Source organism: Apium graveolens, chromosome 3 (genome assembly GCF_009905375.1).
Source record: "Apium graveolens cultivar Ventura chromosome 3, ASM990537v1, whole genome shotgun sequence".
Taxonomy (NCBI): Eukaryota; Viridiplantae; Streptophyta; class Magnoliopsida; order Apiales; family Apiaceae; genus Apium; species Apium graveolens.
In genome coordinates this window covers 160,289,735-160,305,646 of record NC_133649.1, presented here as the reverse complement: position 1 = coordinate 160,305,646, position 15,912 = coordinate 160,289,735, and the positions used below count along the sequence as shown (strand labels likewise).

The window sequence follows — 15,912 nt, the reverse complement described above, 5'->3', positions numbered from 1 at the left end:
TTTTTTCTCTGCAGGAGATAGAATAGTTTGTTTCTGTGTGGATAGGATGTTTCTGTCTCCATATATACTAGCAATGAAATTCTTAAACGAAATCTTCCACTGAACTATACCAGGTAATTAAAAAACAAAATTTCATAGTTCATCCATTTTGTATCCAAGTTGTATTTTCAGAACCAAATTTCATCAACTTGTGATCAGTCCAAATACAGACTAACTCATAAACTCTACAAGTAGCTGTCACAGGGTTGGGTCTGCGCCGGCCTTGATGAAATTATTTCTCGTCTCTTTGGAACTTCGTGCTTAGCTGGACTTGTGCCAGAATGGCAAAATCTACTCTATATATTAAATTTCATTAAAATTCATGTGAGTTACAACTACTATTATAGTCTTAAACTTAAACTGCAGGCGAGCGTGAACTTTTACAAGATTACACGATGCTATCAAGAAGCACGCTTAAATCTCTTATGATCATCAGCAATACGATCACCATCTAAAACTACAGATCACCGTTCAACACTATATATTACCTGGGCAAGTCATTAAGAAAGAAGCATGTAAAGAGGACTACATCCTTCATAATTCTACTGCTGGAGAGTGAAAATCGATTTTTTTTCCCTATAAAAATAGTGCGTGATGCTTTAAAAAAACAGTGGATGCAATTAGTAAATGTCACATGATTGAAGTTTAAGATGATTTTGTAAGAATGACATGAAAGATGCAAGTCACAATGTGTATTTAAACTGAAAGGAGAATGAGAAAAATGATAGTTAAGCGACACAAATTACAGTTTAACAGTGGCATGAATTGAATACCTTGATTATGGGGGAGCTTTTCGCAGTTCGTGAACAAACTCGAGCTCGGCTCGTTAAGGGCTCGGTTCGGCTCGGTTCGTTAAGGGCTCGAGCTCGATCTCGAACACAAAAATATGTTCGTTAAGAAAACGAGCTCGAGCCGAGTTTTTGGCATGTTCGGCTCGAACTCGGCTGGGCTCGAAAAAATTAAAAAAAAATTATTTTTTATATATTTAATTATTATGAATTTTATTCAGATTTTTTTTATAAATATTTTTAAATTATTGAACTATATGAATGTCAAAATATATTTTTTAGTAATTTAAAAAAATTCAGATGTTAAAAATAATTTTTTTAATTTGATATTTTAATAACTAACAAGTGATTTGACTACTACTTGTAACTAGTATTTATTTCCTGATCGGTGTTTCGATTTTTTGAAATTATTTATAAACGATCTAACCGTACTTCTATTTAGTCCCATATTAATGTTTCGATTTTTTAAAAATAGTTATGAATGATCCAACTATACGGATGTTAATATCTATATATTTTAGTGATATGACAAACTTTTTAGAAAAAAATAAATGTATTTGGTTTTGTTATTTTAACAGTTAACAGGTGTTTTGACATTTACTTGTAACTAGTGTTTCGTCTCATATTAATGTTTCAACTTTTAAAAAATATATAGATGATCCAACCGTACGGCTGTTAATATCTATATATTTTAGTGACATGATAAAATTTTAGAAAAAAATAAATTTATTTTGTTTGTTATTTTGACAATCAACCAATTGTTTGAACAGTACTTGAACTAGTGTTTAATCTTTTATTAATGTTTCAATTTTTTTAAAAATATTTATGAATGATCCAAACATACGGATGTTAAGATCTATATATTTTAGTGACATGATAAAATTTTTAGAAAAAAATAAATGTATTTGGTTTGTTATTTTAACAGTCAACCGGTGTTTTGACCAGTACTTGGAACTAGTGTTTAGTCTCGTATTAATGTTTTGATTTAAAAAAAAATATTTATAGATGATCCAACCGTACGGATGTTAATATCTATATATTTTAGTGACATGATAAAAATTTTAGAAGAAAATAAATTTATTTTGTTTGTTATTTTGACAATCAACCACTTGTTTGAACAGTACTTGTAACTAGTGTTTAGTCTCATATTAATGTTTCAATTTTTAAAATAATATTTATGAATGATCTAACCGTACGGATGTTAAGATCTATATACTTTATCGACATGATAAAAATTTTAGAAAAATTGAATTTATTTGATTTGTTATTTTAACAGTCAACTGGTGTTTTGACCTGTACTTGTAACTAGTGTTTAGTCTCGTATTCATGTTTTGATTTTTTTAAAAAAATTTATAGATGATTCAACTGTACGGATGTTAAAATCTATATATTTTAGTGATATATGACAAAAAATTTAGAAAAAAATAAATGTATTTGATTTGTTATTTTAACAGGCAACTGGTGTTTTGACTTGTACTTGTAATTAGTGTTTAGTATCGTATTAATTTTTCGATTTTTTTAAAAATTGTTATGAATGATCTAACCGTACGGATGTTAAGATCAATATATTTTAGTGCTATGACAAAATTTTTAAAAAATAATAAAAGTATTTGGTTTGTTATTTTTACAGTCAACCTGTGTTTTGATCAAAATTTTATAATTCAGCTCGGCTCTGCTCGGTTCGGCTCGACTCGGCTCGTTTTGATGGAGAAAACTCGTGTTCGGCTCGGTTCGGCGGCTCGATTTCATTCGATAAAAGCTCGTGTTCGTCTCGTTCGTTAACGAGCTCGAGCTCGAGCTCGAACATGGGTTTTTGTTCATTAAGAAAGCTCGGCTCAGCTCGGCTTGTTAGAAAAAAAATTAAAACTCGACTCGGTTCGATCAAAACTCGGCTCGGTTCGTGAACAGCTCTAAATTTCATGGCAATGTCAATATAATTAGTATTTTTAATAAATAATTTTTATCATGGAGTTTGAAAGAATTAAAAACCCAGATTAGTACTCTGTTCTTCATATGAAACTAAAACTACGGATTTCCCACTTTTGATCTTCTACCGGTTTAGAGATGGGTGACTTATCGGATGTAAAATTGCAGTTGTAATATCTTGAATTTGGTACGAATGATTAACATAAAACCTTAATTTCTGATAATTTTTTCAATGTGAACTATATCAAGGATTCTGCTGTATTCACAAGCTAATTATCCGATCTTACATAAAGCCAAACAGTATTAATCCCACCTTCATACATACAAATTTAAAATGGAAATTTATGAAAACATTGAATATATCAACTGCTGGTAGCCAGTCAATTCAAGAAGTCGATATTTAGCCAAGTAATAAAGACTTGCACTTAAATTGGGTCTTCCAGTTATACTTCCCCATCACAATATTTAGGAGTACACACTATGAGCTGACCAATTCGCCTGTATGAATAATTAAATAGGAATCATTATTTAAGAGCTACTACCTGTTTCTTTGGTTGACAATTCCTTAACATGATTAATCAACCAAAAGTTATATTCAGTAAATTTGGACTATCTATTTTATATGAAATGAGCAGACTAATAATATTCTCAAGAAGTCTGCCCATCAAACTTGATAATGCTCCAACTGCACATCTTTGGACTTCAATGGCTCATACTCTCCCAGATACACTTCAAGATGATCCGACAACGACGATTTATCGATGTTTTCATGATGATACGATTTACACACAAAGTAGATAATGGTTTGAGCCACAAGCCAGAATAAGATCAACACTACAAGCAGTAGAAAGCACAGAATCCCCAACACAATTTTCTTCCAAGTATCCACCGAATAGCCATGCACAACAAATAACTGGAACACTATTTGTATCCCAACAAGAGCGAAATTTAACTTGAAGAATATGATTAGAGATACCCACATGTTCCCTTTTATTAAACTGTTGCTTTTGACCATAGCCTTAAATCCATAAGAGTCTTCTAACACGGTAACAACGCTAGCCAGTTGCCACACCATAGTCATGTACACAAACCCAATTATGTATATGATCAGTAGGATAATGGATAAGTAGAAAGAGATCATGTTATCGATGAAAAAACAAGTAATTATTAAGAAGAATGAAATGAAATTATACACGAAGAAAGCTGCGAAACTGATCAAGAAAGTGACCATGAGTCTTTTCCAAACCTTAGGGACAACAGTCATGACTTTCTTGAAAGTCACGTCACGGGCAGTGAAGATGCATGCAATTGTGTAAACAACAGCAGCTGTGGAGAGGAGAGAAAAAACCAGTAGGAAAGTAAAATAAAAGGCTTTGAAGAGGTAATAAACAGTCCATTCGGACGATAGGACATCCGAAAGTCTCTTGCGCCGTTGATTATCGTTAGTGGATCCATATAACTGGAACTCGGTGTGTCTGATGTTCCAAAACAGGCGAGTGGAGATTTCCATGTGAGCTAGGTAGATGAAGGAAAGAGGGAGGATGAGAGCCAAGGTTATTTGGCTAAGGATTTTTTGCCGCGACACGACGATCTTGTAGCCTTCTCTGTAGATCCCAAATAGGCCAAGAAATTGCATATCTTCTTGTTCTCTATCCATGGTATAGGAATCAGAATGGTTGGTAGAAGATGAATGAAAAGTAGTAGGAATGAAATGGTGGTTTGGTTAAGAGATTAATGAAGCAGATATAAGAGTTCAATTTTGGACTTTTATGGTACATAAATGCCCTTGGTCGTCTAGTAAACAATGTTCTAAAAAACTCGGTTTTGGTATACTCGGTCATAACTCGGTTTTTATATTTTGACTTGGGTCAAACTCGGAGTTTTGAGATTACTCGGAAAAAACTAGGTTTTAAAAGAAAAATTTTGAAAAAACAGAATCATATTTCCAAAAAAAACTCGTAAGTGGGTACTAGTTTGTAACAAATAAATATAACTTTTAAATATTTTTAATGTTAAAATTATTGTAAAAGGCTGGCCAAAATAAGAAAATAATAATTAATTATATTGCATATCATTTATAAAATATTATAAGTTAAATTCATACTAAATAAAGTTATCGGTCATTTAAAATTTCGAGTTTTTTATCGAGTACTATTTCAAGATACTCAAAAACATAATTAAGTATCTTGTATATCATTTATTTATATAAAATTTTAAGTTAAATAAATATTAAAATTAAAAAATAATATTTTATTATCTGAGTTTTTAACCGACTCCCTGAATAATTCGAATATTCGTTACTCCATGTTTTCGCCGAATTAAACCGAGTATCGATTTTTTGAACGCCACGTGAACTACGTACCCCCCCCCCCCGATGAAGTCAATGTACCACCAATTTATAACAGGTTATGTTAATTTGAAAGAGTTGGGCAAAAAGGGATTTTGCTGAGATACATACCAAGAGCAAGAAGGAACTAGTGCTTTGTTATCTCCGGAAGAACGGCAGAGACTTGTTCATACTTTGCACAAAATATTCCAACTCCCTCATGTAAAATACAAATATTGCATGTTATTAAAAATTCTATCTAATCTTAGAACAAAAGATACTTACAACAATAAATAGACTTTGTGTAATCATTATAGTTTATTGTATATGATTCCTCTCGGATTAATACAAGACAATGTGTCCAACGTTTTAGTATATATACATCCATCCCTTGCCGGTTAAAATGTCCATCCGTTTCGTTGATTATATACGTATTTGTTTTCATTAGAATGGGCAGGTGATATGCATAAAAATATACATATTAAATATCACATTAATTGCGCGTAAAAATCTTGTCCAAAATTCAATATAAAACAGATTGATTAAAACCTGTTACAGACTAAAGACGGTCCAAATTGTCAAGTCCCACGAGGCGAGGTCGTCAAGACCCACGAGGCGAGGTCGTCAAGACCCACGAGCCGAGATCGTCAAGATCCACGAGCACAAACTGTCCACAGACTAAGCCCAATACGGCTGAGAGACCAAGAACATGACGTCCAACATGAACACCAACTCCTATAAGAACGGATCTCAAATCCCCTGTCTTACATTACAAGAGTCCTAATTACCATCTAAGTTGAAGACTTATCCATTAACTCTCCCAACACGAGTCTAACCTTAGATTCACCTCTATATAAAGGGCTCTACCCCTCAACCTATAACTATGTTTTGGCTTAATTCTTTACAACACAGAGATATGTAGGCATCTTGCGAGTACAACTAGTCTCCACCGCGGGAACATTCATTAAAGTTCGAAACTCACAAATCCTAGCATTAAATACTAACAAACCCTAATTTTTATTCTACTACATTTACCGTCGTCCGTGGGAAAACAGCAACAATCATGACACTTACACGGTGCAAAAACAACAGTGGAACCGATGATCCCATCCCATCACAAACAATCTCATCAATAGTGGAGATACCCCCGCACTGAACCTGTTCCACCACCCAAGGAGCCTTGTGGGGGCATTTGAGACTCAACCTCAACGAACGAATCCCTCAATTTAAGATCCGCCCCTATGGACGAATCCCTCGGCTCCTCGAGGGACGAATCCCCAATTTCAGCAACTACATAAAATGATAAACCTTTAACCGTTGGATATAAGTACTCAATAATCGTGATTCCAGGGACTACCAACCCACCTTGCGGGATGCATCTATTCCCCGAGGTTGGAGGAAGTGGACTCTCTAATTGAGGCGAATGACAAGGGTAGATGCCCCAATACATCAGTGGCTTGGCTCTCATCCCTGAGAATCGAGAATTCTATGGACCCTATTCTGCTAGAGACTCCGACTCATTGGACGAGGAAGTCGCTCCAAGGAGGAACTGGGCTGGTAAGGAGCCAATGTCTAGTGGTTATCAATAGCCTAGGAGCACTCAAGGGACGGTTTCCCAGGATGTGCAAGAGAGGATCAGGGGTCATGAAGTTGAGATCCAAAGACTGAAGCGTGATCTCGAGATGCACCAGACACCAAGGCCCCATCAGATAGCAAGATGAATGGATTTTCCTCCTATCATAGACCTGGAAGGTCCAACGCCAAGGCGAGGAGCGGCAACCCCAAGGGTTGATCCAAGTGATTTGATGCCCCTAGGAGACCCGGATAATCCAAAACTGTAATAACTCCCAAAATTTTGAACTTTTTGTAACCCTTGTGAATAGTGTTTTAGCTGAATGAGAAAACTTTTCATGCCACACTATGTAGGGGTTCTGATATGGATATTCTGAGATTTTATTAGTACTTTATATGGGATATAAGTGTATGTAAAGATCGTCAGAATCCAAATCCGAACACTTTGATTTTTCCCGGAAATCCAATAGATACGGAAAGAATTGAGTATAAGGTAACAGGATAAAAGGATTTAAATTAAAGGATTATAATAGAGGATCATAAAAAGGAATATAATGTATTGAGAAAGGTTAAGGGAACCTAAGTAATAAGATCCCGGGTATGATCCCTCAAACGATAAACGAAAACGAAAGTTAAGCGAACTGTATAACAGATCAGCGGTCATTAGGCAAACAATTAAGAAGTTAATCAAAGGGATTAGAGAGGATGATGTCACCCAACCAATGAGAAGAGGACAAGGAGGGGAGGATGACATCATGAGGATGACACAAGCATGACATGGGAAGGAAGGAGATGTGGTGGCTTTTTAACCACACAAAATCAAGGGCAACTAGGTAATTTACTAAAACAAACACAAAAATCAAACCAACCAAGCCAAGCAAATCATTTTTCATCAAAATCAAAAAGAAACCAAGGCATTGTTCTTCATGCTCTCGGCCAAAACAGAACCAGCACACTAAAACTGCTGTATCTCCTTCATTTCTCACTCAAATATTATGTTCTATAGCTCATTGGAAAGGTATTGAGATGGCCTACAACTCTTGTTCACAAGTCTCGTCCAAATAATCATGGTAAGACCCTCATTTTTTACAGTTCTTTAAATCGGACTTTTAGAAACTTCAAAGCCTAACTTTGTGTTCTTGATTTCTTTGGAAAGATCAAGCTTGTAGGAGGCTCCCTAAGGCTTCCTAGCAACTTAACACCTCCCAAGGAAGGTATAAAATTCAAACCCTAGCCTTTACTTTATTTGTTAGTAAGCTTAATGGTTGGTTTTGTGAAATGAGAAACATGGATTGTGATTATTAGTAGTTTGGTTTGATTTGGAAGTGTTTTGGTAATTGAAGCTTGATTATAGTTCATAGGTCTTGATTGTGGTTGTTTGAGTTGAAAACCTTGGATATTATGGACTGATGTGGTATGGTTTAGGTAAATTTTTGTTGTATTGATGGTTATGAGTTGGTTAGTGGTTAATTGGAGTAGTTTAAACATTGGTAATCGCGTAAACATAGCCGTCGTAATGTCCGATTTACTTTAGACTGCTTTTGTTCATAACATTTGGACCCGAGAACACCCTGCTATATTTTGACCATTGCCATGTTTAGATAGCTCATGTTACGAGCTTCGTTTTGATATGTAGTTCGTTTGATTCCGATGTACGGTTTAGGAGAAACGACCGTTTCAAGTAACGGCGTTTTGCGAACGAAACTTTTCCCCTCGCTTTACTTTGAAACATAGGTTAAAGACCAAAAAGGGTTAATTAATGTATGAAACATTTATGGTACGTGTGTTAGGCAGTTGGTAAGGCACTCGCGAAGGAATTGCCTTAAAACTCGTAAAGGTTAAATTATTAAAAATGGTGGAGCCGAGGGTACCCGAGTGACTTAAGCAAATCAGTAAGCGGAAAACAAGCGTTAGAGTCTAAGTTAGTTAAAGTATAGATTTACAAGTGACTTTGGTTTAATTCCAACTTACTTGTTGTTTATAGGTTACCAGACTCGTTCCGAGCTTTTTTTTCACCCCAAGTCGCTCAGGCAAGTTTTCTATCTGTTATACTGTTGTTGTGATGTATATATGTATATGCATTATCTTGCGATAGATGCATGTTGGTTAATTAGCAAATGTTGCGATATATTGAAGCATGCTGATATGGTATATATATGCATGCCTGTTTCGTATTCTTGCCAAATATATCTGTTGGTTCAGTTGATAATACCTATGCTAGAGAATACCAGTAATTTGCATATACCCTTAGTATAGGGACCCAAAGGTGAAAACATTTTCTAAAACCGGGAGTCGAGGATCCCGAGTAGATTTTATATATATATATATATTTATATATATATATATATGTTTATAGTTTTCAAAACTATTAATCGAATAAGGTTTATTCGATAACTTGATTTTATTAATGAATATTATCTTGAATATTCATTCGAGGACTTATGACTCCTTTATATTATTTATTGAATATTACTTGGATATTCATTTGAGGATGTATGACTCCTTTATTTTATTTAATGAATATTATTTATAATATTCATTCGAGGGCTTATGACTCAGCTTATTTATTTATTGAATATTATTTCGAATATTCATTCGAGGGCTTATGACTCAGCTTATTTATTTATTGAATATTATTTCGAATATTCATTCGAGGGCTTGTGACTCAGCTTATTTTATTTATTGAATATTATTTGAATATTCATTTGAGGATCTATGACTCCGATTATTTGCTGAGATATATTCTTTATTTTATTAAAGAATAAGGTGTCGATAATCAAACTCACTTTTAATTATTCAAATAAAGATAGTACTTTCGTATAGGTATATCTTTGGTTATTTAATATTCATCTCAAGTATAAGTTTTAAAACTTCTACTTCAATTATTTTTATAAAGATTATTCTTTATGGGAATATTATTTAAATAATAATATTCAGATATTTTCTAATATATTGGGACTGATTTACCTTGTTAAATCAGCATCACTCCAAACATTCTTAAAAATGTTTTGCGAGTCTTCAAAATGATTTTTAAAAGTTAGAGCGGATCCCAAAACTCATTTTTATATTTAAGATCCTCCTTTCGAAGGGGATTTAAATACTCGCTCAAAACCTGAGGGATCCGGCTCTGTGGTGTGTTTTATATTCGCAACAAGGTTGCTGTTTTGATAAATGAATTGATTACTTACCTAACACTCGGGAAGTAAAATTCTTGGAACAAGTTAATCCATTAACAGGCATCGCCTGGGAAATATCGGTGAGTTTTCCTTTCCAACTAGATACGACTTCTTGGTGGAGCCGTATCAACAAGTTTCTACTTGGGGAAAGGGGGAACGAGCTTTACGTTTCAGAGTCATGGATTTCATCTGAACTAGGAGTGGCGTAAGTGGTCGAGTGGCGCCGGCCCAGCCTTATTATATTGGCCCAAATGGCCTGGAAGTTCCGCTAAGGCGGTCCATTCCTTAGGAGTTCAGTGTTCGGTTGACAAGTAAATCCGACAGGTTCTCCTCTACATGTAGAAAATGGTGGGGTTGCACTACTACGACTGATCATCGTAAGTGGTCTTCCTGGCACGGCAAACTCCCGTAATGAGTTCATCATCCAATTGGATATTTCTGTAACACTACCCAGAGCACTTCGATAGAAAGGCTACGGTTGGGCGATTGTTGAGTGTTGGCAGGGTCAAGTTTTCAAAATGATGTTTGCATCAAATGAAGTATCTCGTAACTTCATTTTATTTTGATGATATTTTAAAGATTTAATCTATTCAAATCTGGTCTTGTAGTCTCATCTATGTGATGAACTTTGGAAACTAATTATAACTTGAATGGTGGTAGTTCAAGTAGTATTTGGAAAAGATATAAGTATATTGGAGTATCTTGTAACTTCATCTTTTAAACTTATATCTAGTAAATGATTATCTTATGCATGACAAAGATTTTTAGAAAAATGTTGAGACAAGGTTAGATATATGAGATCACCTTGCAACAATATTTTTATACAGTTATACACTGGAACTCTGTGTGTATTATGCATGGAAGAGGACTTCCAATATTTTGAAAAGTATATATGTATATATATACTGAATATTTTGCGACTTCATCGCATTAAGATATCATCTTGGTTCATTTCTTTTGACCAAGACCTTCATGAGTACTATGAGAAGGCTCATATATTGTTAATCATTATACATATTATTTTGGTGGGCTTGCTGCTCACCCTTGCTTTCTTCTTTCATCACACAACATCAGATAGACAAGATGAACAGGACCAAGCTCCCAATTCGCGAGCGGATAGGAAACGTTCCGCAGCTTCCTATAGGCATTGATGTCGCTGTAGCTGAGGTAGGAACTACCAATAGGCTAGGCTTTCAACTTTTGATGTATCAGATTATGTATATTTATGAATTGTAATAATGGCAAAGAAATGTAAATTTATTCAGAAACCTGTTTAAGGTGTATTGGCATATAATTGTGGAATAAAACGACTTGTGATTATTTTTGGATATTCATCTCTGAGACTATAACTTGTGGTGTGTGTGTTTATTGTGGGGTCACAGTACAGAGTAGTTGATTATTTATTAAGAGTGGGTGTTATTAAGGGAAATGGAACTCGTGACAACCCGGATCCCCGACCCCGGATTTGGGGGTGTTACAGAAATGGTATCAGAGCCAAGCGTTATAAACCTCAGAGATGATGGGACGTTAAGATAATAAGTTCACTAAGATAATAAGAACTCTTGCCAAGTTCATAGTCGGACTACCTAACGTAGTACTGACAGTTAAAACCCTTATGGGAACCCTTATAAATGTAGCGATAGAAGCGTAGTTCGTTATCGTATAGAGTAGCGGGACTCCGAACCCTGAGGTTGAGGAGCAACAACGCGATGATGTTTTATTACTAATTGGAGATCGGATTGTGGATCCGATAGAGTGTCCTAATGCAGGACTGGATGATGTTGATATTGAGGATGTAGCGGTTGAGGATGTTGTCCTAGATGAGATTGTTGCTGAGGAGGATCTCGTGGAGGATCCTGACAAGAATGAATAAAGGACCACTGATGAATTGATGACCATGGTTAGGGCAACTCCCAGAGGTAGGATTGGTCGGTCACTACCGGAGGTTCGTTCAAGTTTGTAAAGATAGTAGCCCCTTTAACGCGGCTTACTCATAAGACTGAGAAGTTTGAATGGACAGAGAAATGCGAGAACAACTTTTAAGAACCGAAGCAAAGGTTGGTGACGTTCCCTATGTTGGCGTTGCCGGATGGAAAATGAGATTTTGTGAAGTGTAGTGACGCTTCGCATAAGGAATTAGGGTGCTTCTCATACAGCACAGCAAGGTAATCGCGTACGCGTCAAGACAATTAAGGTAATATGAAATTCGATATCCCCGCCCATGAGCTTAGGCTCGTGGCAATAGTTTTACCCTAAAGATTGGAGGCACTACTTGTATGGAGAGAAGTGCGAGAATTACCTAAGCCATAAGTGCTCTAGTACATTTTCACGTAGAAAGAGCTCAACATATGCCAGAGGAGGCAGTTAGAGCTAATCAAGAATAATGATTGGGAGATTCTTTATCATTCGGGGAAAGCCAATATGGTGGCTGATGCCCTTAGTAAAAAGGAGAGACTCAAGATGATAATGTCTTTGGGAGAGTTTATAAGAGATTTTGGAAATAGTAGTGAAGGTAACTGGAGCCGGTACCGAAAAGCTGTTTGAGATTGCAATAGAGACCGAATTATTGGAAAAGAGCATACGGTGCCAGAGAAAGGTGATGAATGAAGGCAGAGAGCCAACAAATAAATATGAGATTAATACCGAGAAAGATGATAAGGGAATAATGAGGTATTCCTATAGAATTTGGGTTCCGAAAGTTCAAGAGCGTAAGGATGAGAACTTAGATGAGAGCCATAGTTTGAGGAATAAGATTTAGAGCAAACCCTGAACGTGATAGTCATGGAGGTCACCATCAAGATAGAAGGAACCCATGACATAATGGAGTGGAAAATGAGGATTTTAAATTAAAAGATGACCCCAATTATGGGGAGTAGGATGAAACATTTCATACTAAGGAAACAGAAAGTCGAGTAAGGAAAGGAGACCCGAGACGGTACTCCTATACGGCAATTCATGGACCTGTCTAGACAGAACTTAGACTATTATCCCCAACCACCACCTTGAGGAAACAATGCGATAGGAAATTCTTTCAGGACCTGTAAGTCTCTAAGCTCTCAGAGTTCCAAGGAACAGGTTGACCCAGTCGAGGCAAGAGCCTGGCTAAAGGAAATAGAGGAATCATTTGAGATTCTGAATGATTGACGAATCACAAAAGACTGTTTTTGTCACTTACCCTCCTAAGAGAGAGACCACCCGCTGGTGAAAGGCCAAGGAAGGCACGGAGCAAGAGATTATAATAAACTGATTTAAGTTCAGTCAATTGTTTTCAGGAAAGTACTTCCCAAGGTTATGGAGATAGTGTAAAAGCTTTAGAGCCAGAACAAAGGCAGACGAGTTTGATGAATTATGAATCTAAGCTGTAAAAGTTGTTAAGATTCGTTCTGAAGACGCGAATCCAGAATGACGGGATATTTGAAATCAATGCTTATGTTGTGTTGGTTCATGAAATAATGATAAGAGAAAGGAAAATAAAAAGGAATTGAAGTGGAAAGGAATATAAAGGCAACAGAGTTTGAGGAATGATAAGGGAGTTGGGTATGAGGAAACCCTAAAGACTCATATTAATAGAAATAGAAAAGTATATGATCGTCAGGATGAGGGTGATTCACCATGAGTTAAAGTTGACGGTTGAAGGCATAAGAGATGCATATATTTTATCCCCTTTAAGTTGGGAGGATTCGAGAAAACATTGAGATAGTTCGAAGGATAAACAATGAGACGCGGATAGACTGAGGAGACAAGGAAGTAAGAAATTAGGAAAATTGGATGAAGGAAGTGACCTTCAAGAATGTGAAGTGTAAGACCGGTGGCTTGATACCCAGAAAGGGAGACGCCAGGTATGAAAGATATCCCAACATTGAGATGACTGTTGAGATAAATAAAAGAGGTAAATGAGTAGTTAGAACTAAAAGGTTCACGTTGAACACGACAAACATCTTCTAGAACATCCCTATTATCATTACTGAATCAGGAAAGAAAAGCGGATAACCGTTCTTATCTTTTGGAGGCCATATTGATTGACCTCATTTTGAATACAGATGTTATTGTGAAATTAGGCATATACTATCGAGGTGGGAATGATTGAATAAGATACCCTTATCAGGGATATATGACTTGATTTATCCATGGAAGGATGCATGTACCTTTTAAAGGTGGAATTAAGGATAGAACATCGGTAACTTAAAATGAATCCTCGGGGAATGCATAAAGGTTGGAATTTCACCCTTAATAGGGATAGTATGAGTTTTGACAGTATGAATTGGAAAGGATTAAGGTAATAATAACCTTTAAGGATCAGTGGAGAAATTCTTTAGAAGTATATAGACAATGGTTCTAGTATTAGTAAGTGGTATTTTGATATGCCCTGAATATAGGGAATACAGGAGGAACGATTAAAGGATAACCTTAGAGGTTTTACAAGGAGAAAGGAAATATTCAAAATTCTCAAGAATAAAAATGTTGATAAAGGAAATATGACATAATTATAATGTTGCCAAGTGGGGCACGTGTTAAACCACGAGAAAGTATGGATCGAACCAGTAATGGTCGAAATTGTTCAGGTGTTAGGTCCCAATTTGTTTGTAGAAGGGGGGGTTGAATGCAAACAATACCGTTTCGTCGAATAAAATGCGGAATAAAATTGTGAAACAAAATTCAAGTTAAATAAAACTTTTATTAAACTTGAAAGGTGTTACAACTACGGTATCGATTACAAGGGATTAATCTCAAATCAATTATTACAAATTTAGAATAAATTCGACATGAACTTTTTCTATTTTTGTAATTAAAAGATCAAATGCTAAAAGCGATTTGAGATTAAGTTCTAGGGATTTTAATCCGCTAGATTGATATACAAGAACAAGATAAGTAATTCTAGTGGTTTGGATTTAACATTAACAAACTAGAATATTTGATCTTGAATAAGCAGATGAATGATGAAATATTTTCTTTTGTTTTCTGCTGTGTTTTCTTGTTCTGTATGTGCTGCTCTGTTTTTGCTGAGTTGTTAAGTTGGATTGGTCTTCTGCTTGTTTTAAATCAACACAGCCGAGATAGTTGAGCTGGTGTGACAATCCTTTAGAGCTAGCAAGACAATTAAAATGAACTAGCAAGACTTTCGGTATGACTATTGATTGTCATACCGATTGTCATATTAGTTCAAACTAAATTGTTTTACTGAATTAATAAGTGATTTTAATCTAAATAATAATTCTATCAAGACAATCAACTGAATTAGCATGACATTCGGTATGACTATCAATTGTCATACCGATTGTCATACTAGTACAATTACTTGTCTTTTTAGAATTAAAACAGATTTTAACCAATTAAAATTCTGTAAATCCTTAATATTAATTCTAAATTAATTAATCAATTTAATTCAATTAATCAATAAATTAATCCTTGCAGATATAATTTATTTTCTTAATTAAAATTATATGACTTAATTAATTAATAGAGAATTAATACTAACCCTGAGCAGCATCCATTCTTCTGACAATCTTCTGAAAGTCACTGAGACTTATGAATCAATTCCGCCACTTCAATGCTGACACTCGATGTACTGTCTGGTTCATGAGTGACTAACTTTCGTGACGTTTCTTCATGTCTTGACTTTGTTGTTCTCATTGAATCCTTGTAATAAATGATACCTTGACGAGATCTCTGTCACTTGATTAAATCCACGATCTTGATTTATATCACTGAGGCATGATCAAATTCTTGAACTTCTTCCAGTGAATCTTCAAGTCTGCAGATGAACAATGTTTCTTTATTCTTTGACAGATGTTACTTTGTGAGATCTCTCTGATGCTTGATCCACTATTTACTTATTACATTCTTATTTGAGTTGAGTTAAATACTCGAATAAACGAGTAGGCTATGACATATGCCTTTCAATCTCCCCCTATTTGCTTGTTAGACAATAACAACAAATACCTAGAGGATAACTCAACTAACAAATAAGAAAAAGATATAAACAGTAATGTAAAGTAAATAGAAGAAAAGTTCTGGATTATATTTAACATTTTCCAGATTCCAAATGAAATTTACAAGTGAATACAAGATAGATGTTCCTCTAGCC

At 35.2% G+C, this 15,912-nt stretch overlaps 1 protein-coding gene across 1 annotated transcript; it reads right to left on the bottom strand.

The window, feature by feature from the left end:
- Positions 1-3,417: 3,417 nt before the first annotated feature.
- LOC141714679 (uncharacterized) lies at positions 3,418-3,834 on the bottom strand. The gene has a single exon (XM_074518183.1). The coding sequence runs from the start codon at positions 3,832-3,834 to the stop codon at positions 3,418-3,420; it is 417 nt and encodes a 138-aa protein (XP_074374284.1).
- Positions 3,835-15,912: the final 12,078 nt, after the last annotated feature.